This window comes from Zootermopsis nevadensis, unplaced genomic scaffold, assembly GCF_977971745.1.
Source record: "Zootermopsis nevadensis isolate Lab colony 2312 unplaced genomic scaffold, Znev_1.0 Znev_ptg000001l, whole genome shotgun sequence".
Taxonomy (NCBI): Eukaryota; Metazoa; Arthropoda; class Insecta; order Blattodea; family Termopsidae; genus Zootermopsis; species Zootermopsis nevadensis.
Genome location: NW_028259133.1, coordinates 12,819,563 through 12,845,574, shown reverse-complemented (window position 1 = coordinate 12,845,574; position 26,012 = coordinate 12,819,563). Strand labels below are relative to the sequence as shown.

General features: G+C 37.3%; 1 protein-coding gene across 7 annotated transcripts in view; it reads right to left on the bottom strand.

The window, feature by feature from the left end:
• The window catches only part of LOC110829529 (uncharacterized), a 475,337-nt gene that overhangs the window by 12,711 nt on the left and 436,614 nt on the right, over positions 1-26,012 (bottom strand). For all 7 annotated transcript variants that reach the window (XM_087347254.1, XM_087347235.1, XM_087347251.1 and 4 more), the window contains one exon: positions 25,163-25,402. In XM_087347254.1, the coding sequence (XP_087203380.1) occupies positions 25,163-25,402 (240 nt within the window). The remainder of the gene's footprint in view (positions 1-25,162; positions 25,403-26,012) is intronic.

Sequence of the window (26,012 nt, the reverse complement as noted above, 5' to 3'; positions counted from 1 at the left end):
AAAGTAAAAATAATCCGGTGTATTTTTTGTGGCCAGTTTAAACAGCGAAGTTCTCTGTTACTATTTACATTATGAAGTATATCAAAAATGCATATATAAGATGTATCTTAACAGAGCCTGCATGTATTTAAAAGCTATTAAAAAGTTTTTTTTTAAAGATCTGTGATGTGGGAAATGTTAATTTAAATACAGTTTTTACTAAGACACACCAGGGCGAGGAGCGGATATTCTAGCTAGTATTCTCTACAAACCTGTATGTTGTGTCTACACATTCCTAGCTGTAACAAAAGTATCTGGCATTATACAGACGTAACTGCAGTAACAGATTATAAGGGTTACTTCTTTAGGCCGATTTTGTATTGAGGTATATGAAATAAACTTCGCAGATGCTCAGTATATTCGAGAAAAAAAACTCAGCGGGAAGAAAATTTTCATGGAATGTGGACATATAATTCTTCTCGGAACATAAAATTGTTTATAACCGACGCCAATTTTAGTTCAATAGAACTTTCACGCCTTCTACCAGAAGAAATACGATCACGAGGGTTGCAAGAGACGTACTGGCTCAGTTGGGGGGACGTGTGATGCAGAACCAGAGGCGTCTTTCCATCCCTTACAAGTCGTATCAAGCCGAGGGTTCGTGGGTTCCTTTGGGAGTATAGGGTTAGAGAAATTGTCAACGAGAGAAGCCACAGGGTGAGGGGCAAGTTGGAAATGAACGCGGCTTAGCCATATCGAAGAATGTTGTCTGAGAACGAAACTGATCGTGCGGGAACACATTTGTATCAGACCACGACTACCAAAACTTATGAAGGAAAGGAAAAAAAAATATTATACGTTTTAAGAAAGTAATCACGTGTTAATCGGAAATACGCGAAATCTGTCTAAACTAGTTTGTCCTAGGCAAGAGTAAAACTCCCGTCGACGAATTTAGGGTATTTCCAGTAGCATTTACATTCACATTTGAAACTGTAACTGTTGAAGTGACTGTCCTTACAGTGAAATAGGTTAGGTTAGGTTGAAATTTCATTAACTCCTAATAGCGATAGGAGTTTTTAAGTATTCCCTACGACAGACTAGTTTAGACGCATTTCCGGTAATTTATACATGCCAGCACACATTTTCAATGTAATCACAGACTCCGTTATTTAATGCATTTGGTCCGTCGCTCACAAATTTTAAAATATTTTTGGTTGCAACGCTCACGGAGCCAATTAACGACTCCGCTTAATCCAGTCCATAATTTATTAACATTAATATTTATATTATCCTTCCAACAATTCCTAGGTCTCTCAAGTTCTTTATTTCCTTTGGGTTTTCGTATTAAGATTTTTTATCTCACCTACATGGCTACATTCCTGGCCCACCTTCTAACTTCCTTGATATGATCGCTACGGGAATGTGACTAAAATTAAAAAATAATTATGAAACAATTTTCTATGTCCGCTTGTTATATCCTCCCACTTAAATCTAAATGTTCTTCTCAGAACCTTGTTCTCAAACACCCTCAGTCCGTGTTCTTTCCTCTGAATAATTCCCAAAATTCTAACTTAATTAAGTTACATTTTGTTCCTACTGTGTAACACCGTGTTAATTTATTCACAGGATTTAAGTTTTCACTGATAAAATGGGCGCGATAATAGTAAGTATATAAATGTTCGAAAGGATACGAACGTATTCTACTTGGAGATAAGGCTAGCCTACATCACTTAGGTGTTATTAACGAGTAAGCTCGTTGTGGATTTGATTAAACGAAGTTCTCTAGAATACACATCCGGTGCGCGTAGGGCATCCCAATCACGAATAAATATAATTTGAAAACAGCAGTGACAGACTTCAAGACCTTCTACATTAATTCAATTCAATTCATTTATTAAAGTGTTTGTCAACAGCGAGGAGCCAATGACAGGCAAACACAGAAAATACATATATACAAAACAAACAAACCTAAATATATAAATGAATGTACATAATAGATCAATCAAATATTTCCCGTATTGAATATAACAGCCAATTACAGGCAAACACAGAGATAATATACATAGTTAAAATTATAACAATGACTAGACCCTTTTCTGTACATGGAAAGTGTCTTCAAGGGAAACACTGACTTCGCTGAACATGCCTAAAAATCTGCATACGTCATTTATAGCACTGGCGCACCTAGCTCTCTGCTCACATTAAAAGTAGAAAAATATCTTATTTGCCTTCAGGGCACACGTATACCAACATTGTCCATGATTGAAAGACAATTTATTTTGCTCTTGAAAGCACTGATAATAAATAAGGCATCGAGATGTCGTCTAAAACAAAGCGATTTAAGATTTAAGCAATTTAAAATCAGCTCGTACTTACGAGGAATATCAAACCGAAAGAACCGATAATGACAGAGATTGGCAAATTTTCTTTGAATACTCTATAATTTATTAGAATCAGTCAGAGTAAGATTATTCCATACCACCGAAGCATACTCGAGCCTAGACCGAACTAAACATTGTATAAATCAAACAAAACTCTCTAAGGAAGAGAAGTTAGACGTAATAAAGCGAATTATCCCTAGCGTTCCGAGTCCTAGAGAATATGCATAATGAACATGAACAAGAAAGTGCAATTTACTATCTAGCATGACGCTAAGGTCTTTTATGCAGACGGTACGCAAAATTGAAGCATCTCTGACATAATAATTAAAACGGATACTGTTGGTCTTACGTGTGAAAGATATAATTTTAGTCTTCTGAATATTAATTTCCATAAGGTCATCATCGCACCACTGGTGTACCGAATGAATATCCGCTTGAAGAGATATACAATCTTCAGCTGACTTTATGTCTCTATATAATTTGAGGTCATCAGAAATTAAGAGAAATATTGAAAAATTATTTTTGGTACAAAGGTCGTTAATAAATAAGTACATTGATTAGGAGAGTAGAGTAGAGTAGTAGAGTCTTGAGGTACTCCACGTAACACAGGATAGGGAGAAGAGGAATTTCCTGAGGTTGAAACGAAGAAAGATCTAGGTGATAAGTAACTTTGGAACTACTTAACCTAAAGTGAAGACAGCCCAAAATTATCGAGATTATTCAAAAGAAGAGTATGAGGTGCTTTATCGAAGTTCTGGCTAAGATCAAAATATACACAGTCAAACTCTCCCTGTGAACAGACAGATGGTAGAACATCATTTAGATAAGTAACTAGGTTTATTACCGTAGATGATGATTTAATAAAGCCGTGCTGACTATGATGTAACTTAAGTTTGAAATTGAAGGAAAGGTGATCGTGTACAATTTACTCAAAAATTTTGGAAAAATTATTTAAAATCAAAATGTGTCTGTAGTTGTTACCAAGAACTCTGTTTCCTTTCTTAAATATAGGCACTACAGCCGGCTGTTTCCAAAGTATGGGAAATCTCCCAGTCAGTAAACTAAGATTGAAAATGTGATGTAACTTTTAAGCCAAATGTTTCAGACCCGAGTTTCAGCAAGAACCGCTACAAATTAAATCCTGTTGACGAAGATCCCACATTAAACTTTCTGAACGCCTCAAAAAATTATGCGTGTTGTTACTAGCATGAACTCCAAAGGCTATACAGTTATTTTGATACAGGCCCACGTTTCATGTGTTTCCATGGTTACGATGACAGTAAATAAAATTGCTGTATAAAAGGTCTGTGGGCGTTAAAACTCACTTATTAAAGACACGACATATCCCCAATGGCAATTTTAAATTAGCTATAGAAGATAAAAACAAAACGCCATTCTGTAATTTTAAAATGCCATAACTAAAATACGTTTTGCAATTTGCCTATAGCGCTCTCTGATGACGTTATCTTACATGAATACGTATCTAGTATAAAGATTACCGCAACGTAAAGTAATTATTAAGGCAGTAACTAACGCGATTAAATGTAAACCAGCTCAACACACATCAAATTATATGTTAATTACACACTTTTTATGTTCGTATTTCACCATACAATTAAAATATTCTGTTAACAACGTAACATTACTTTATTTTCGCATATTAATTATAACATTTCGGAACGTTGATTATAAATGATGGAATAATATGCAGCAATGTGGGTTCTGATATGGGAGAAGCGACTGCCTTGAGATTCAAAGAAACACAGACTGCGGCGATATGAAACACGCGTACTTTAGTTTTCGACGTGGCTCTGGCACACATAACAACACTTTAACGAAAGCTGAAGTGTACTGTTAGGACCTACAAAATAACTCAACGTATCAACAAAACCAAAAATGGTCTGCATCTTAAACGAACTTGATGTTCTTTATACAAGAGCCTGTCAATGGATACAATTTTAAAGCATTTGAATGGAGTTCAAACCATACAAATGTTACCCAGAAAAGCATTAAAGATGATGAACCTGAGGTTCACATACAGTATTGAAATGTGACGTGGAAATACTATACATATTAATCTAAGGAACGTAAATATTTATTTTGTTAAGCATAATTTCCAATTATGCAAATATTTCTGTAATACATGTTGGTTTTTGATAAGATATTTGATAATTTCAACAAATTCTACAGCGTCAAAGCCTCATATTTTAAAAATAGCGCAAGTCATAAAATGATGGCGACGAAAATAATAAAAATAAGAAATACAATACTAAATTGACTAATAAATTGTCAGAAGTCTGATTAAAAAAATGACGTAAGTTTTTTGCTCATAGGGCAAGTACAAATCATCTTCTCTCAGTAGCTAAAGAGTTTTAGTTTCTGTCAATTCTTACATTTCAAAAATAATTATTTAATTATAATGGACTCTGAAGATGGAGGTGACAGGTCTAAATTTCACAGAAACGATCGTTAAGTATCAACAAGATGACAACCAAAATATAAAAGTATAAAACACTTGGGAACCAGCTATTCACATTGTTGATCGTATCTTGTAATTTAATGTGTTCTTTATAAAAGCGTGGTGTCGAGAAGGCTGTGGTTGGTTAAAATGGCATCACACGGAGTCAGGGGCCATGATAACGTGGACTATTCAGTCTCAGGAGAGACTGAGCCGCGCCTGGCGTGTCCACATCCCATCACTCCCGAGAAAAAGACCCTCTTCCTCAGGGAATAACAGCGCACTTGTCTCTCGCCGTGAGGGCAGAGACCTCGCTACACGATAATGGAATAAATATACGTACACAAAAATCTAAACTAAGAAATACAACATACATTTCTCCACCGCAAATAATAATCTGCCAAAAAAAGGAGTTTTATGTAGGAATAAACCGTGTGTAATTAGAGATCTTGCATAATGTACGGTAAGTCTCGGGTTCATGTCTATGTCTGGAAACAGGCAGGCTAGCTTGATGGGCGTTTTTTGTGATTTTACTCAGCCCCCCCCCCCCCCCCAGTAAAGTGTCGGGGGGAATACCTTGTATTTTCTGAGCCCAACGAATTCAGTCAACATCCCCAAAACCTGTTTCATTAAGATCCAGTTCAACGTTGTCCTCCCATATACGTAAGTCTGTCTCTAGCTTGTCTCTTACATTCAAGATTCCCAATTAAAATTTTGTACGCATTTCTCATCTCTTCCATTCGCCTATCATCCTTCTTCATTTTATTATTTTAATAATATATCTATTCGACAAAGATTACACTCATCATCATGCCATTTTCTCCATTTCAGAGAAGATATATTTTATAACACGTGGATCACAAACGTTTTTTAATGTGCAGCAGTATAATTTACTGCAGAGTAAGTTGTGGAAACGTTGTGTAACGTTTACAAAGCTGTTACCGAGATTCTTCGTCGAAGTCCTAACTACAACACTCGGGTACTAATGGAGTGACCAGGTGGAGAAACAAATAGCACGAGGTTGAAGATGAGAAATGGATGTTGGACAGCAAACAGTGGGATGGGGCTCTCTTCTTGCTAAGATCCCCAAGTGACAGGATCGCAGGACGAGCGGGACAAGACGGTAAAACAGAAATGGAAGAAGTAGTGTGAAGAAGAAAGAATATTACTGAGTTAAAAGCGATGACAAAGACATAATGTAAGAAGTACAAAGTTATGGTCTGTCTACCACAAAATGAGCAACAGAGAAAATAAATTACGGACCATGATAAACAGAATGACCAGAGATTGCAGTACAGATTAAAAGGCTTTCAACTTTTTATAAAGATCACGTATTGGAAAAAAGAACTTCTCGAAAACAATGGTACAACATTAAAGTTTTGTTTGTAGGTGCTAGACGTGTGGCACATGTCACATCGGAATGCAATCTAATCCCATACAACATGCAACATAACTTCATTGACACTCATTACCACATCACGGACTCTGTCTCGCAGTTTCAGTAAGGAGTTTGGCGAAATGAAAATCAAGAAGTGTGAGGTCCGGAGATAAAGAAGCATAGACCTGGCAAGTGCTGCCGTCTGGCTGCGACTCTCTACGAACAGGAATTCTACACCATGTTAGAAGCATCTACTGCAGTTCCTTTGTATGGCATCAGCCAATAGGTGCTTCCACTTGGAATCGAACATGGTTTTGAACTACCTTTATTATAACAAGACAAGAATGCGCTTCTTTAATACGTGGCTCGTATATGTTTTCCTTTTTCTGGTAAGCGTAATAAATGATAATAAAACAAAAGAAATCAGCCTATTTAATATCTGTTTACAATATAATGTTACATGTTATTCTCCAGACGTGTATTAAGTTTTTGCCGTAGGATCCGACATAGTAGTTAAATTTTAATATTGAGAAGCAAATACCGTGTGGATGTGTGACCCAGGGTGCACACATTGAAGGACTGTAATTAACGCATGAGAAACTTGGACAGTTTCCACCGCTGACGGTGTATGTTGTGCCCGTGTAAGGTGAGAAATAAATGTTTTATTAACTTTTGAAACCGCACCATTCTTTTGTGTGTACCCTGTAGAAGCTCAAGAGGTCAAGAAATTCGCAGCCTTTTACAGAATTTGGAATTTCATTATCGTTACTGGCAGGGCTGTGGCGTCGGTACAAAAATCTCCGACTCCTGCATAAAAGCTCAACATGTATTAATAAGGTTAAACCTACCAAAATGGTAAATGGTACCACAAGAGATTTCATCACCACCACGTGAATCATCATCTTACTTTTTAGACTTATGACCTATTACGTCTAATGTTTATTGCAGAAATCGGTTCATTTGTAGACAGACTGTATTCTTAAGGTACCGGGGCCAAAGTCACAGAGCATTATTCCCACACCATGTGGCTCAACGCGTCGTTGAATCTCCCTAAGCGTGAGGCCGCTATCGGCTCACACGGTATAGAAATTGTTCATAAGATTTTATATCGAGGTCGGAGTGGAATCGGTACATTTTTATGGACTTCGACTCCACCTAAAATTGCCTTCCGACTCCGAATCCACAGACCTCGTCGTGTCTGTGACATGACCTTATTTGTACACGACCTCAACGATACGTTGGTCACTTCAAATTATTTGATTGTAAAGATTACAAAATATTCCGAAATCAGGACATAACTGCACCAAGAAAACTAAGAATAAAGAACAGCTAAATTAGCCAATCAGATACGTCGTTCCAGTGTTCCGCTCTGGCTGTCTGTCCCTACAGCATATCCGCTCGTAGTATTTGATCAACAAAGAACTATATAAACCGACCTCATATTTAGAACCAACGCCTACTGAAGTTCGAACATCAACGTGTGTAATTGTGCAACGCAGCCAGTATAGTGGCGCTTAGAATGACAGCAATGCCATTAATTAATTCATAACAGAACTTGTAGGCTCTACTCCATCAGACCGTGGGATCGATTCCTTGCTTTGACTGAATACTGTGGTTCATATCACAGTTGTATTAAAATTGACCCAACAAGCATTTTGCAAACAAATTAACAACGAAAGGCACAAGAAAAGTAACGTTTGTAGGTTCTCAACAAACACACTACAAGCATGGAAAATTTCGTGCCGTCCGGTGAAGACGCAAGCTTATTTTCATGTTAGTTTGAGCACAAGGCTTTTGGAAAAAAAAATCCATGATATACTTCATATAAATGGCCTTCAATTCACCTACTATTCACCAACCCTCTTTGGAGATGTTCATTTACCACATATTGTTATACGACTATAGATGTTGACAAGGTGAGGATGCTTAGCTGACAATTCTTACACATTATATAAGCTACCACAGTTAACATTCTTGCGTTCGGAGGATATGAGAAGCGCCCAGAACATTCAACCGAAACGTCTGGCTATAAAAGACAACGTGGGAGACATGTTTTGTATAAAGAGGGTGTGAATTGCATTTAGCCGACCCAGAATTTGTCCAGTGCTGGGTTATTGTGAACACGACAATTAACCTTCGGGTCCTACAAAAGGTACAAAAATATTCTAACCAGCTAAGTGACTATCAGCTTCTCGATAAGAACTCTGTGCCATGAATATAATAATAATAATAGTAATAAATCAAATTTCAAAAAATATCCTAACAGTACCCACCTCGGCCATTTTATGGTTAAAATATATTACGTAAACCTCGTCACTAACATGACAGTAGCTCTCTCATCTCTGAATACCTTCTTCAGGCATAGGTTCGTGTACAACTCGAATGGCATCCTGGCAATACTCTTCAGGTATCAATGTAATGTCACAGAAGAGGACTAACTTGACCGTACGATTATAATATGCATGGTCCAACGAATCTCGCAATATTAGAATCGAAAGCGCTGGAATCTTGTTACCCACCACGCACGAGAGGACGCCCAATATTTAATAAAGGAGTTCTATTTTTGAGGGACGTAACCGATTCTGAAGATGGATTGAGGTATAACCGTTCGTATTACATACACCCATAAGGTGTCATTCTCCTTAGAAGACACACACGTATCCCTGCATGTACAAGGTCCCAGAAGTACGTAGACATATACAAATGTGAATGTCAAATCGACTAACTTGGTTTTCTCTTTATGGCAGGTAATATTAACAGGAAGAATATGACAAGTGACAAAAGGAAAATTTGTTAGAAATAAGAGAAGGAGTGAACAGAAACTTTGGTAATCAGACTCGAATCTGACCTCCAGTTTATAAATTATTAGTATATAGTATTATACATACCTTATATAACATTACATGTACTAATATATAGAAGAATGTTAGCCGCGTACAGGCTTCGAACATCAGGAGGCCCCAGTGCCTTCAGAAAGTCATAATTTAATTATAAATAATATCAATGTTATAAACGTATTTTAACCTCAATCACCAATATAACTATATATGTAACAAAACAGAAACGAAAAATATTTCGAAAGAAAATTACTTCAAGATTACTAGAAATGTTTTTTGCGATTTAAATAACTGATAACGGAGGCGTCGGGCTTTTGGCGTGTTTAGGTTCGGCGTTGGTTTTGGACGACGGGGGGTGAAGGCGTGAGGTAAATAGGACAGCGGACCCAAGCTCAAAAGTTGGATCCGGAACCTCAAAAACCAAGTTTGGTTGCCGACGTTTCGAAAACGACAGTTTCATCTATATATTCGTAACTACCTACAACAGTACACGCCGCCATGACACAGAAGATCACAGCCTCAAATCGTGCAGCTGCTCATCCGTGTTTTTCCGCCTTTTAACTTTGGTTTACAGTAATTCGACCTCACAATCGATTTTCACCAGAAAACGAGCGCGAATTAAAAAAACCTGCAACTAAGAGAATTTGAGCTCGTTGACTAATTTACATTTTCGGCAAATGGCCAGTATGTCGAGGAGTAGCTTAAGTACAGCGGTCGAGTTGCTAAATGCTTCGCTGTTGTTTATTGTTCAAAGGCGTAGCAGTCTCAGAAGACCAAAAGAATAGGTTCTCAGAAGCAGAAAACGTCAGTTGCGTACAAAACTAAAGAACCTCCTCAAAGTGCTTACAAAGATATTGTGACACACAAGGCGTCCAAAGATGTTGTCAACAGAATTACGAACATACGGTCAACGTGTTATGAAGAGCTACGAAAGGTTAGAAGCTTCTAAGAAATCGGGAACACCAACCAACATATAAAGAGCGAATAAAGCAAATGTAACGTGGTTTGCTGTCATGCATTCTTTTCTACGTGAAACCAGACTCGAATGCTCTCACCTCGAAACAGATCACGTGTTTTACCAGGGTAAACGGGATGAAATTCGAAGTGTCTGGTGAGTACTCTCATTTCACTCGAATTTCAGTTAACTGAATGCGAATTTTGATGAATGCAAACACGGCTTATAGCCTTGCTGCTATGAGATTATAATCTGTATTTATAGCGCGAAAGCGATCTATGTCCACTGCAACTTAGATTTTTAGTAACAGTTGAATGAAATGACGAACAGTACGTGGCTTAATCAAATAGGACAATAATGATAAACGTGAGCATAGGTTATATTCAAAATGTTTTCATAATAATTAAGCAATTTTATTACTCCATTTCTTAAGGGGAGGGGGGGCATATGTCCAATGCATATAAAGGTAACTACAAAATTGTAGTGGTGATTACATCACGGAGAATAACAAGATCAGGACAGGTAGCACGCATGTACACGTGAGAACAGTATAAAGACAATATTTTGGTAGAAAAATCTCAGGGAAAGAGACAACGTTGGCAGACTGAGATGAAGCAACTTGTTATGACGAAAGTGTTAAGTCGGAAATATCGCACATACCTTAAAACTAAGTGATATTTGAGGTTCTCATGGCGGCGAGAACACAAATAATCAAAACGCGCGCGCTGAGTTAATCAACAAATCCTGCTTCTTTTATGGAAGCCGAAGGATCATTAACGTGGTTTAACAGTTCGCCACTAAACGCAGTCGTAAGTGATGCAAAAGACTGACGTATGATTTGTAACTAAACACGTTACATGGAGGCAGTGCAAGCAGGTTTTATTATGAATTACAAAATATAATTATACCCTCCTTTTCATTAGAACTACGTACGTACCTCATAAACATTTCTCAGCTAAAATTTCTGGTGAGGAAAAATGAAACCTACTGGGGATAGCTCGAGGCGTTTATTACTTTAAAACATGACTCATATGTCACGCTTTTAATTAATTAAATTTAAGAAAACAACGAGTTTATTATCTTGGTGTAGTAGGGAGAGGAATAGTCCATGATCAAAGATATCGTATCTACTACTTCGGTCAGCTCGGTTCAATGAAAATACTGAAAAAATATCTTAAAATAATATGGCCTATTGTCTCCGTCTCTGGTCTGTTAAAGTTCTACTAATAATTTCTTATCGTACATTAAATTGCACCTTGCACAATGAACGAAAGGGAAAACAGGCATGTATAATGAAAGAGAGGAAACGATCTTCAAGCAAGAACGGTAGATTACAGTTAAGAACTAAAAGTTGAAGAAAACAAATGTTCTTGAAATAGATAGTAGAGGACCACTATATAGATCTTCCTTCCACTTGTGCCCTATAGCATCTGACCATCCCAACCGTAGATCGAAGCAAAAGCTGCTCAAACAACTGAAGGACAAAAACGGATTAAGTTCATACACCATCTTATCACAAAATTATTGACTTCAAGCCTTAGATTTGGTACTGTAAATGAAAATATAGAAACTACGTTCGAAAACCACGCACTTAAATCACTTTTACTCTTAAAACTGTGGACAAGTTTTTCACAGAAATAATCCAACAATACTTCTGCCATACAAAATGCGGGAGAGAAGACCTTTATGAAATTTCCAACTTTTATTGAGGTTAGATTAAACGGTTGTATGTGGAGCGAAACAAAAATACGCTTTCATTCGACAGAATCGAAACCAAAGCTCAATACAGAGAAAAAAGGGGAGGAGAAGATGACGACCCATCTGACATTGATGCAGGATCACACAAAAATATCAGTAAAACCTGACGAATACATTCGAGTCTTTTTCCTTACCACGCACACTGTTCTTGTAATGGTAATGAATACGAGGACAGATCTGGTATTGGAAACGTGTATTTGATAAAAAATATACGATGAACAGAGTCTAAAATCCTATTAATCCATCACCATCGCCAGAACCCTTGATAATCGATAAATGTCGATAATTCACCCACCTGACTTATGTTTGACTTTTTGGAGCGCGTTATTAGCCTGAGAACAATAAAACATCCATAATAACTGAAAATACAGATAACTGAACTTTGACTTCAAAAACCGAGAAGCTATGCATGAGATATGGAAACCGAACAAAAAGCAAGGAATAATGAACTACATTTTTAAAGACGTTAATAATTCCTTCAAAGTACGTTAGAGCATTCGACTGAAGTGGTGTTAATCTTCAGAGCTGAAGATGGAGACAGTAGTTTCCCCGAACCGTTGGTATCTACCTACGAGTCTAAATAGCGCCACAACTCAAAAGAACAATATTTTCATCCTACCCGCTATGATTAACTCAAATATTAATTATTTTAAGCTAGTCTAAAATTTCAACATTCGCTCCAATTATTAAGGAACAGAAAACTTCGTACGTCACATTTGAAGGGTTTATCCTTCATCTATCCATTATCCCTCCCCCTTTATTTCTTCCGTCCAGCCTCAAGTTGACTGATACTGAACTACGGACCGATCGGCTCTCAAACTCACGCATGACGTCACTACAATGGACAGACGGGCGGACGGAACAATCGGAGTGTTAACAATATCTTCCTTCCTGAGTTCCTACCTCGGGATTTTAACACAGTGAAAGTGGTATAAGGGAACTCATTCATAAGACACTGCAACAACTATCTATGCGACACGTTAAGTCGGATTGCATGTGACTAAAATAACGCAGAAAGAAAATATATGACCGAGTGACGTTCGAAAAAAATAACAGACGACGGATGCATTAAAACTCCTGTAATAGGGAAATTAAATACGATAACTATTGAAAAAGCTAGAATTAAACCAGAACTGCATCTTGCTTGCTTTGTAGGTCTTTATCTACATTTAATTGGTCGAATAAATTATTATTTCATTTTCCTATCTTCAATTGCTTATATTCTTGTTACTTCTTTTGTCCTTTCATTCATTTATTCCTTTTCAGGAGCTTTTCACAAGAGTTGCAAGAATGTCTGTAATAACTCCATAACGGCTGAATGGATTTGAATAAAATCTGATACTCTAAGATGTAATATAATTTGTCAACACATTCCAATTTTTTAAAATCAGGCAACAATAACAGCCACTTTACATGCGAGCGGATGGGAAATCCCCAAGCCAACTCTGTTACCGTGGCAACTTCGGCTACTATAGTTTCAATGGTTACCATGGCATCCATGAGTACTGTTTACCTTGGTTACGTGCGGTATCTCCAGCCGCTCATATAACTCTGACGTCACTGACGCCAACCATAAAGGCTGAACACACATACACGACGATCAAGTAATAACAGTTTTACAAAATGGGATAGCCACAGGTTGTCTATTCTCCTGTCAATTAATTGGTATAAATTCGGTTTCAGCTGGCTGAGGATAGAGTCCAACGGCCGGCTATTTTAAGAACGGTAGGTTTCATAAATGACACAAAGTTTTGGGGCCAGCTGGTCGAGAAACAGCTTCTCAAGAAAGATTATTCTTTATAAAGACTTTGTACTCTTAATTAAATAATAAGTCGTCCCTCCTTGTTAGACATATGACTATAAAAACCTTGCGACAAATGTGTTATCTGGAAATACAGACATAAAAGTATAAATCAAATAAACGCATAATATGGTTCAAGATATATTAGAACATAATTTGCATTTTAACATTTATATGTATTAAGCAGACTTCGAATAAACCACGACAAAGACAGCACTGGTAAAAAAATTAACAGCTGCACCGAACATGAACTAACATGGCGGCTTCACCGATTGGACGTCACACGTTGAAAAATATTTGTACAAGTCCAGCCTCCAGTGTAAACAGAAACTAAGTATCTGCGTTATACTTGATGAAGTTAATTTCAACATGGCACACGAGTTGTAGAACTTTCCAGTAAAGGCCAACTATTGTATAACCGAGACTTGAGACCAACGCCCCAAACCGCTAACAACTTCTAAAGCCGAAACCAATTATACATATCAACACACTCACATATAGAAAGTTGCCTGGCTTTGAAGACTACGCCTTGCGTTTAATACATAACTTTCAGAGGAAAGTTAATGACTTTGTTTTAGTGGTATGTAATTAAGTAAAACGGAACAAGACTTTCAGCTGCAGTTCAGAACCTATCCATAGATAACAGATCACAATGTAAGAAATTCACAATAAATATCAAACCACAGATATAGCTATTATCAAATCCTCATATTTTATAACTCCATAGTTCTGTACAGCAAAAAGCGAGCTGTGGGTTAAGATATTTTGAAGATGTTTAATTGGATTCATTTGAAAAAGATGCAGGCTTATCTGTTCCTGGATTATTTATTTCACTTATATTTTAACAGTTCACTGCATATCGTATTGCTACGTACGTAACCAAATGAGGATTGTCCAAAAACGCGAGTTTAATTTTTGCAGTTATAAATATACATTCTGTCAGCTCTGTTTAAAATAAATTTATCACGCCCATAATTCTACCTAAGTAGGTATATATCATCAACCCAAATAAACACTTAAACATTTCAGATTTCATTACAACGATCATAGTTTTCTGTCACTAAAATATGTTTTTGATTTCCGTGTCTTCGACTACCGGAATACAAAAGACACTAGCCTTTCGCCGAAGTTAGTTCTAGAAAATCCCCGCGAAGTTTAGCCTTATGGGTAAAAATGGGGTGAAGAGGACCAGAGACAAGCGAAACATAATATTAATATGTATAGCTAATAAGCATGCAAATATTATTGCTGCTGTTTACCGGGATAAGTTGCCAGTATGATCGAACACAAGGGCAACAATCATTTCGAAAAACTGCGAAAAGTACAGCTGAAGTAGACTCGGTGTAGCACGATGTCTACGCAGCACAGGCGGGCGGATTCTGGCTGTTGTGTATTACTCCGCGCGCCTGCGCAAGAGCGAGGGATTTACGCCGATGAGCAAAAAATATTATCACAATAATTTGTCCGCGAATAAACAAAACCTCGATACGAAAATCCCCGCACGAGAAATCCTGCTGTACTTCAAATTAAGGTTTATGATTTTGATACCCCTGGTGGTACAAATATATGAAGAACTGAAAGCGAAAACGTGAAGCTAGACAAGGAAAGATTCTGTGGACTGCTAGAGAAAGAGATAGGGCCACGTGGATAGAGCTGTGTGAGTGATAAGGCGTGAGAAACGTACCAGCCAGCCGCACGGGGGGGGGGGGGGGGGGGGGCTGCATCCCTCAAACCACTATTCACTGCAACCCTCGCAATTCCAACCCCCACAAACAGAGATATAGAAAATATAAATGTAGCCCTGGCAGTATGGTCTTCGTCACGAAATCCGTCAATCTGATAGTTTTTCACGGCTGTCCAATGCGAGAAAATTCCACGACTTTGAAAGCCATTCATCTCCAAGTCTCAGTTGGACTGTAAGCCGCGTGGATATGAGACATATGTAGAGGCTACCTGACAATTCTGTCCCTTTCCAAACACGACAGCGTTTCTTGTTTATTTTACGAGTATGTACTACTGACATCAAATGGGCGTTACTGTAAAGATGATTTCATGTTTCACGATCAGTTGCGTGATGGATGAACCATGCAGGCTGAACCAGAAATACAGAAAAAACCATACACACACTTCGCTGCTACTGTACTGCGGAATATGTGTGTGATAATTCATTAGACAAATAATTTGTTTAGAAAATTCACAAGTCCTTTCATCTTAACCACCCTACATATTCTCTGGGCATTACTGGACCCATAAGGATGAATATCTTCTATAAGATTAATTTGGCAAAGCACATACAATGCGAATTAGAAATAAATAAGATTACTACATTTTCTTCAAACAAGATGTAGGTCTATACTTTTTCTATGTCTACTATCTCATAAAAATACAAAATCTTCAAACTTTATCAGAAGTTCACACGACGTCCAGGTAAAGTCTATCAATGTCAAGAAGTTAGAAAGAACTACCAAGAAAATATGATTTCCACTGGAACACAACAAATACATTTATAAAACTAACCAAATTCCACCTCACTGACATCACAAACATTTAAATAGTTTTATAAATTAAGAGCAAAAATATGTTCTTCAAAAGCGACACAATAATTTACAATTCTTTAGCAAATTAAACGGAGGACTGACTATTCATTCATACAATTATCAGTGTTGTCCCAATTTCCACGACAATGTATACACTGAAATTTGACACACTGAACACTGGGGGCTGGTTAGAGCTGCATCTGATACTGCATTACTCTTCTGCTCACGATGAATCATGTCCTGTCAACTGTGCACACTGGTTTGATACAAACTGTCGGTTTATGTGGCGTGTACGTGCACATGATATGGAATACTCGATCAATTATGATATTGTACCTGTTAAATAATTATAAAGATTAATGATCGAGATCAACATGTAGGTGTTTTTCCCATTAATCCCATAATATTTATTTCCCAAATAAAATAAATAATTTTGAGAACTTCATGTTTCTTAAGACTGAAAAACTTGTTGATATATAACAATAATTTCTGTTCAAATATGAGGACGTTGTTTTTCAAAATTTTGTCGCAAATGACGTACTGGGAATCGACAGTAAGGAGCCAAAGATACATTTATAATAAAATTCGGGAAATACTTGTTATAATTCACTTCAGTATGGTTTTCCCATCTCTGAATAAAACAATCTGGAATAAAATATATAAAAATGAAAAAATACGCACACACTTATGCAATAGCCTTTTGTGATACCTGAAGGTTCACAAAGGCCTGCCGCCAGACTATATACTCAACCAGTTGAATCCAGAAATCCAGCCCACAGTCTCACACTCTTATTTATTTAGGGTTAATTTTATTATCTTTTCACCTTCTTCCAGGTCTCTCAATGTTATAAAACCCATAACAACAACAATAAAACATCATTTTAACAGATGGCAAACTGCAAACCGGAGAAACTTAGAACATGTTTAAGACATGGGTTATATATTTTTACAACACCTTAAAATTATATTCCTATCCTTCGCGTGACTAGCGATCGACCTGGCTACCACCTACAGGTACTTTAGTGTAATAATATCCATAAAATGTGTTCCTATTCTTGTTCACACGCTTGTTTGAAGCTTCAGCCAGGCGGCTCGCTTTAATCACTCCAGTCCATACCAGAACGTAGTATTTTTCCACTTACAACCGATGCCAAACGTTTAAGACACATAGCCGGTTAATTATCCACGTTACGTAATCACGTTTTAATGCTCAAAGGTTATGAAATAGGAAACGATCTTGCAGAACGTCGTCTAGCAGTGTACGAGTTTCTTTTACAAATTAAGGGATATCAATACTATGATATTGATGGCATCAATTAATCTGTTTTAACGATACTGTACGAGTAAAACAGAGGTACATTAACAACCATGAAAAAATCAAAACAATTTTGAGGTTCCATAAGTAAACAACTAACTAACAATTCGACTTTAAAGGACAGAACCCTTTTTCAGATGCTAATAGTTTTTTAGCTGGTCAAGAAATAACTTGTCTTTTCATGAACCAAAAATATCGTTGTTAAAAATCTACAACACTACACGGAATCACAACGGAGAAGAGATTCAACTTCATTCTAACTTAAAAATGTCTGGATAAATAATTAAGGTAGCTTAATGTCCATGGGCATAAAGAGATTAAGTAGTTCATTACTGTATCTTCTGAAGAATTTGTAATTACAGCCAAGGTGGAATATTTTATAATTAAATTTGGCGTCTACTTTAACCTGATACTGGGCGTCGATCTACTAAATTTCTGAACAGCCTACCTGCAGTCAGATCAACAGTTAGGCCCCGCCAGCGTCAAAATTATCTTTATCACTTTCAAAATGTGGATAACGTAATAATATTTTATATGTCCGTCTTATTTTCTTTGTTCCTTGGTTATAAATATGTGTGCTGATTCGCACGTTTATGTAATCAGTTGTAAATACAGACTTCCTGAGGTGGTCTCGCGTTCCAAACTGAGTTCACATCCTTTTAGTAATGCAGCAAACACTGAAGTTAATGCTACGTATTTGTTTACCGAAACGCAGGCCCATACTTGTAAGTAGTTTATGTGAATAAAACAGGATTAAAGTTGCCTGCAATTCGCCTACTACGTTAGAGAATCAATAGAAGGAAAGAGACAAATCTTAAGTTGGGTAAATCCGGTGATTGTCATTTTGTAGGGGTTTAAAACTTATCTGAAGCACAATAGTAATTTTGAAGACAACATGACAAAATGTATATTTATTTATGCACTATTTATTTATTTATGCTTAAACCAAGCATACATAAAAATCAGTACCACCCACAACACATACTATTATAGGAGTATGAATAAGCAACTAATATTGGTACGGGAGTGGACCTACGCTCTGCAGCGACACCTACCAGACGGTTTTGACGCTCTAATGTCAGCGAGCTGCAAATAGATTCCTTCCACTTCGTGGGAGTTACAGATTGAAAGAACTTCTAGTGACGGGTCTAAAGAAGTGTCAGTGACCAGGATTCAGACTCCGTTTGAGGTGACAGAAATTTTAATTTGAAACAAATTATTAGAAACCAACTAAAAGAATTGTTGCAAGTATAAAGGCACTGACGCAAGTTAAAATTACGAAGTTACGACAATTTGCAGACTTGAGGCACAGGAAGTAACCGAAAATAAAAAAAAACTAAACAAGACGCTTAATAATTTATAATATTCAACAAATATTGCTAAGTATAGAACAAGGAAGGAGGATAAGATAGATGGGAGATGTATTTTTTATTCTTGGTTTATTAACAACGGTTTCAATAAATCAGATTACATGCCGCTAAATGACAGCATAATTAGTGATTAATGAATTCGAAAAGGTGTGGAAAGATGCGGTTTTTGCCTTATTTGGAGCGTTAGTACACATGACCCAGATCTTATTTTATAGCAGATGTCATTTGTGCTATTTTAAATTAAAATTATGAAAATGCACATTTTACAGAACTACATTTCGCTTTGTTTTCAAAAACGTTACTCCCTATTATATTTGTAATAGGACCACGCCAATACCGACAGATAAAAAATGAACAAGAAAACAATAATATAACAAAAATTTCAAAACAGTAAAAATAAACTAAGAAATCTGCAAAAGTTGTCAGAATTTCTATGGAAGTTATCTGAAGTTCAATTTGTCCTGCGTAATAAAAACAGGACATAAAACCCATTGCAGTCAAATATTTCCTTCATGGAGGCGCAGAAACTTCATTTAAGTAACAGAAATTAGTATATTTATGGCGCAGATCAGAAAGAATTTTATTTCAGACGTAAAGGGTGCACTGTGAATGAGTACAGTAATGGATAAGACGCCAAATACAAAGTCCACATCTTACATTGCACTGGGACAGCAAGGAAACTAGTATCTGTCTACAGCTAGCACGAAACAGGTTCATATCTGTTGTTATTCTCTTTTGAAGAGAATAACTTAAAATGCAACGTTACTAATTTCTATGGTCACGTCTGCTCATTACCTTCAATAACCAAACTTATCGGGCGAAATATCATATAAGAGAACCACAAAAGATAGCTAAAAGTGTAACAGTTCTGAATATTATTAGAAGATAAAACGGTTAGAATCCCGGCTGGAACACAAACCAGTATTTTGAAATGGTCCACGACCAGTCCTTCAAATTTCGTTATACGTGATCATTCATTAGATTCTAATGCCATCTTCAGGTGATGTAGTATCGTTGAGTGACCTCCGGTCAATTTAAATTCGTATATTACCCTGGCCAATGCAGAAACTAGCAACTCTCTCACTTCCCACACGTTTACTTAAAATTACGACGGCAGTTTGCAATACTTAAAAGTGTGACAGCACGTGTAAAGCATGGCTATTATACTGGTTGAAATGCACAATACTGAAGTCTGAAAAATAAGCATTGGAAAGAAAACGACGTAAATTTATTAAATCTGTTGTTTGCCTGAAACGAAAAACTACACAAAGCTGCTATTTGGTTTTGCTCTGATAATGAATATAGTCCAAATTTTCCAAATTTTAATTATTTATTTTCATTAGTCATTCAGACAATTTAGTGAAACATTCAGCCAGCTCATACTATGAACTGGGTTATCTAGTTGGTAATCAGTAATGTTTAAATAAATAATTACAGTATATCAACTTAGTATCTATGCTATTGTCAGATTTGATCTGAGACTCACGCTACACATTTAACTATTTTCTGGTAGTAGAATACGATTACTAAATATTAATAACACAAAATCTAGCCACTGAACACTAAGATTCAATTCCGTCTACTTCTGAGCCAGAGAACCTGATTCACTAAGACACACGTTAGTGTTATCCTCCAAGTTTCATCTCGGTTTTCAAAGTGCCTGTTTACCAAACGATTTCCCACCAAAGTTCTGTAAGCATTTCTTGTCTCTCCCATCTTAGCTGCATGCTTAAACATCAAAGCTTCCTTGGTAACAGTATCCTAATAGCACTTTCACGTTCAAATCAAGCAGTTTCTCGTGACTGAATATCCTAAACTGGTTATATTACTTAAGCCTCCTTACGTGTAAATATTTTCCGTGGACCTTTGTTTCAAAAACGCTTAAAATATATATTAGATGTAAACTTACTAATACATTTTTGTTTTTGTTTTATAAATACTGGCCTTCAGTGCTTTGTGAAGCAGATAAAAAACGACAGCTTTTAAACTGAATAATAACAAGGGTTATAGAGTGTATCCTTCAAGCAAATTCATCACGAATTCCAATTCTATTTGTTAGTGTTGGTCAAACATAATTGAATTTATTAACATTTTAAAATAATTTATTATGCTCAGCTATGGATATTGCTAGTTCTGTTTTCATGCCGTATAATGATCACATTACAATACTACGAATGGAAAATAATAATACCCACACAACAGACTGTCATAATTTATTACAAATAAAAAATAAAAAATCATATGTATTCATTCATAGACAAAAAGGGTAATACTGGGTGCGGAGTGTTAAATGACCTGTATGTATAACCACCTAATTAGTGAATACATCGAACACTAAATTTATCGCCGCAGACTACTATACCAGAATCACATTTTTAACTACACCAAACAATTAAAACCTGCAAATCGAAACAAAGTTCTGTAAAACCCAAGTAGTTCCATGCTCAGAATCCCAAATGTCCAGCAATTTAAATGCATAACACAGTTATGAGTATTATGAACTGCAATCGAATATATAATAAATACATGGGAACATCTAAGTTGTTCCAGCACACCGGGTCCTGAGGGAAATTACATCGGCAGTTCAAGTTGCTGAGTGTACAGTATTAAAGCTCCACGTTTCGATTGACACTCGGAAGCAGATGAACGCAGGAAAGGAGGTTGACCTAGAAATTCTACCACTTTTTAAAACTGCCATGTCACGAGAGCGATTCGCGAAGTGAAGAGCAGACACCTTATTGAATAGTGTTGTGTGACACTCCAATGAAATTTTGTAGAACTCAAAACAAAAAATCGAAACAAGAATTAAATGAGACTACAATATGATCACTTTAAACGGACATGAGTCAAAGTTGTCAACATGGATATCATAACCCAAATATACAAGCCGTGAAGCTCATCATTAAGCAATTTTTTCCATGATCCTCCTTAACACTCTGTTCTCAAAGACCCTCAATATATTTGTTCCCTGAAAGTGAGAGACCAAGTTTCGCACCCATACAGAAAAACTGACAAATCACACTTTTGTCTATTTTAATCTTTAGTTTTTTTAATACGATACGGGAGGGCAAACGATTTTGGACCGAATGATAGCAAAGCATTCCCTGAATTTAAACTGTTCTTGATTTCGCCATGAATGTCATTCTGACTTGTTAGTGTCATCTCCAAGTACTTGAACTCTGTCACACATTTGAACGAATCGTCAGCTAACCTTATATTCTGGTTCTGTGCTGAATTGTGATACCAAGACATGATTATACACTTCGTCTTTTCCGAATTTATTTCTAGACCAACATCCCTACTAACCCTTAAAAGTGTTTCTGTGTTCGCTTTTAAAGTATTTATATTATCGACCAACAAATTAATATCATCAGCACAGACCGAAACCTGATGTGTTCCATTCAATTCCAAGCCGCCTTGACTTTCTTGGACTCTCCTGATGGCATATTCTAGGGCAAAACTGAAAATCAGAGGCGAAAGAGCGTCTCCCTGTTTCAGGTAACGAACAAATGTTTACCTACACGAATTTTGCTAGAGGTTTCACTTGAACCTCTTTAATTAGACTAACTAGCTTTTTAGGTACAACAAATATAAGATAGTTTTGTGATACTAACTTGTTACTCATCTTCAACAAAGCAAAATATTTCGGTTCGCGGCTTAATGATAGGTCTCCTACATACCTTTCTGCTGGATAGGTAACATAAACCGCTTAATGAAAATAAGATCTATCTTTTGTTAAACTTAGACGTAGAAGTCGAAAGAAAATTGAGGGCATGTAATGCATCTCCTTAGAACTGCAAAAGAAAGAAACACAAAGAAAATGAAAGCGCAGCCATTTTGTAAACGTCAAAAGACGCTTCCCACGTAGCAGTCTGAGAGTAATTTGACGAAAACAGCTGCCCCTGAAAGAGGGGAACTACATAACGAAGGAGTCCATAATTTGTATTCTTCACCAAATATTATTAGGGCGATAAAAATGAGGCGGGTGACTTAGGCGCTGACATAAGAGCGTCAAGAATATTTAAAATGTATACGACAATTTTAGTCACCAAACCCTAAGGGAAGAGACAGTTTGGGAGACCTCAGCATATAATGGACTTTAATTTCAAAACGGATCTAAAGAAAAATGGTATGTAATGACGTGGACTGGATTAATCTGGCTTTAGATAAGGTCCAGTGGTGACCCCTTGTGATCACGATAATAAACATTCGCGTTGCATAAAATACGGGGAAAGTCTTGATCATCGGTGATATTATCAGCCTTTGGAGAAATAATGTCTTATGGAGTTACTTAATTAGTGGGGTCTAATGAATTTTATCTACAATGAAGGAGGCTGCTGACAATCCTACATACAATTATCCCGCCTTCTCAATTCCGCACATTCAGTCGCTATCTTCCTACTGTGATGAGTTCTGCACACAGGTCGTTAGCAGTTTTATCTGGAAATATCTTGCCCTTCACGATTTCCTGTCCACAGTCTGTTGTTCGCTTCTCTATTTACGCTGTTCGTGTTAGTTTTAATTAATATTTAATTGGTATTGTTTGCTGTTTCAAATAAGAATATACAGGTATTTGTACTATATATTTATCTTATTTAGCATTACCACGAGACGTCGTACCTCTAATCACTGCTTTAAGATGAATTAAATCTCACTTACACCGACTTTATGCTTTCAGGTTGCAACTCTTAACTCAAATGTAACTGGAGTGCGTAAAATTACGCGTCACCTGACACATTTCTAATTTCAGGACAAATAAAACTATTACACTTACATTGTTATTAGTGTCCAAATTACACTAGGTTTCACAATGCTATTTTAGATCCGTGGATTCCAGATGAATAAAATTTCCGAACGATTCTGGGTTATTGCGATACACTTCGAGGGTCCACGAATTCGGCGGCTTAATCAGCTCCCACCAACCAACTTCCTACATGGCGTAGAGTTATAATACGTTCTCTTCACGAAGGTCTGCTGCCTTCATGATGATGGAGGCAGCAAGGACCCCTGAAATGTTGGTAACCTTCTACCAGACCTCAAGGCGCTACAACCCAGAAGACAGCCATATTTGTCCTTACCACCGTCAGAAACTCAAATCCTACTTGAATGTTGTATATTTGTTGTATAGGTCCTATTTAGATTTATTTGCATACTAAACTACGAGTAGATGAATTCATTCAGCCCTGGTATGGTTGTATGGTTTTTGAAATATAAAACAGCCTTTTTCAGTTGCGTAACATTTAGGGAAGGTGAATATGACGGTGCGCTGATGTTCATCATTTTTGTATTTGTTATAAGCAAAATGCCAGTGGAATATCAACTTTTATGTTTGTCATGCGAATGGTAAAACGCAATTCCTATTTCAAATGAGATTTGATGTCATGGAATTCGTGGAATACCTCATTCCATAGTTTGGACGGCTGCTGCATTATGTAGCGGAAGACCTGAGATCGGCACATACGCCATTATTTTCCTTGTGATGTTTGTTATTAACTGCTTAAATGTCTTACTCACACAGTTGTACCTTAGCGCAGGGGTTCTCAAACTTTTCCAGATCGAGGGTCAAATTTGCATTTGCTTATCTGCTCGCGAGCTGCATGGTTATAAATGAGAACCATTTAACGAAAATTTCATAAAAATTTAATTAAAATTAGGGCCCACCAACAAACAGATTCACACCTCACTTAATACACTTGTTTTAAAAATCAGTCATTAATGAGATATTTGACGTTGTTTGTGTTGAACATTGTTTGAACACCACTTCTAATTTCTGTTGTCGTTATTCAGATGCATCCGTCTACGTGCTCATGAGAAAGACCTGTCTTCGTTCTTGATTTGACGTTCATGGTTAAACTGTGCCTGAGCCTACAATTGCTAACAGACATAATCATTACCATACACGGAAGACAATAACGAAGCGAGTATTTGACATCAGCAAACTGTCACGATTAGTACAAAACACATCGATGGGTTGGCGGTTCTAAACCCCTGCCTTAGGATGACAATTTGACTTATCGAATTAGTTGAAAAGTGGGCTAAGTACTGTATTGAAGACATAGGCAATGACATGCAAGTGTTTACTCTGGGTCAAAGTAGCTCTTCGTCTTTATAATTTCCCCCCTGCTTACTCCTCAGACTGCGGGTACAGAGTCTTTGGCATGGAGGACGGCTGCGTGAACTTAGGCTACCGAACCAGTTAGTCGCACAAAAATAAAAATTACGTCTTCGGAAATTCCAGGAGCAACTTTGAACTCCTGAGAGTATGTATTGGATTCAAACGGCCTAAGATATGAACCAGAGGCGGGCTCTTGTGAAAGGGCAATTAACAGTTTATACCTAAAAAGACAGAAAATCTCTTGACCAGCTTCTCTCCTTGTTAATTTCGTTACTCACCCTTTGTTAGCCTCATTGTCCTGGAGCCCTCTTTGGCGGAGAGCAGCCCGTTGCACGTGGCATCTCCCGATTGCGCTACGTCGTACGTCGAGCGCCTCTCTCGGCCCTGCCCTTGACTGCGCTCATACACGAAGCAGCGATAGCGATCCTCATCGCTGTGCGCCATGGCATGATGAAGTTTGCCCACCAGGTAGCGCGTCGAACCGTCCTTCCACGAGGCTAGGCACACCAGCTCTTCGACTGAAAGCAAGCGATGACACAAGTTAGCACGCATACATCACGCCCAGATTTTATTGCTACTTCATTAAATGTGACGGTGTGGGCCGAATCAACAGTCAAAGTCAAACCAACTGGACATCCAGCTACAGAGAAATATAGGCAAAAGGAAAACAAAGTTGTTTTCCGGGTTGCGGACTTCTAGGTACATGACGTTTCGTAGTATCACACTAGTTTCATCTTCCGGGCTTCTGCAAGTCCTCACCGCCGTGGGGGCCTCAGATCTCAATATTGCCAACTGTTTGGTGCATGATGGTGATCAGATGCACGAGAACATGTGTTACCAGACGGAGCCTTAATCACAGATGGCACCAACATAGACTGTAACTGATCTAAAATCAAGCAGGGTTTCTCCAAGCTCAGACACATTATCGTGGTTCATAACTATCCCTACTTGTCCTGACGTGTGTGTAATGATATTGGTTACCTATCTGGCATTTAACTGACAGGGGGGTAACACAACCTTGCTGTACCATACTCACCCTACAATGGATTTCGCTTACTACTCGAACGAACGTTTGGAATATGACGCCCAATGGTCTCTCTTCCATTTCGCCCACACTTGAATGTAAGT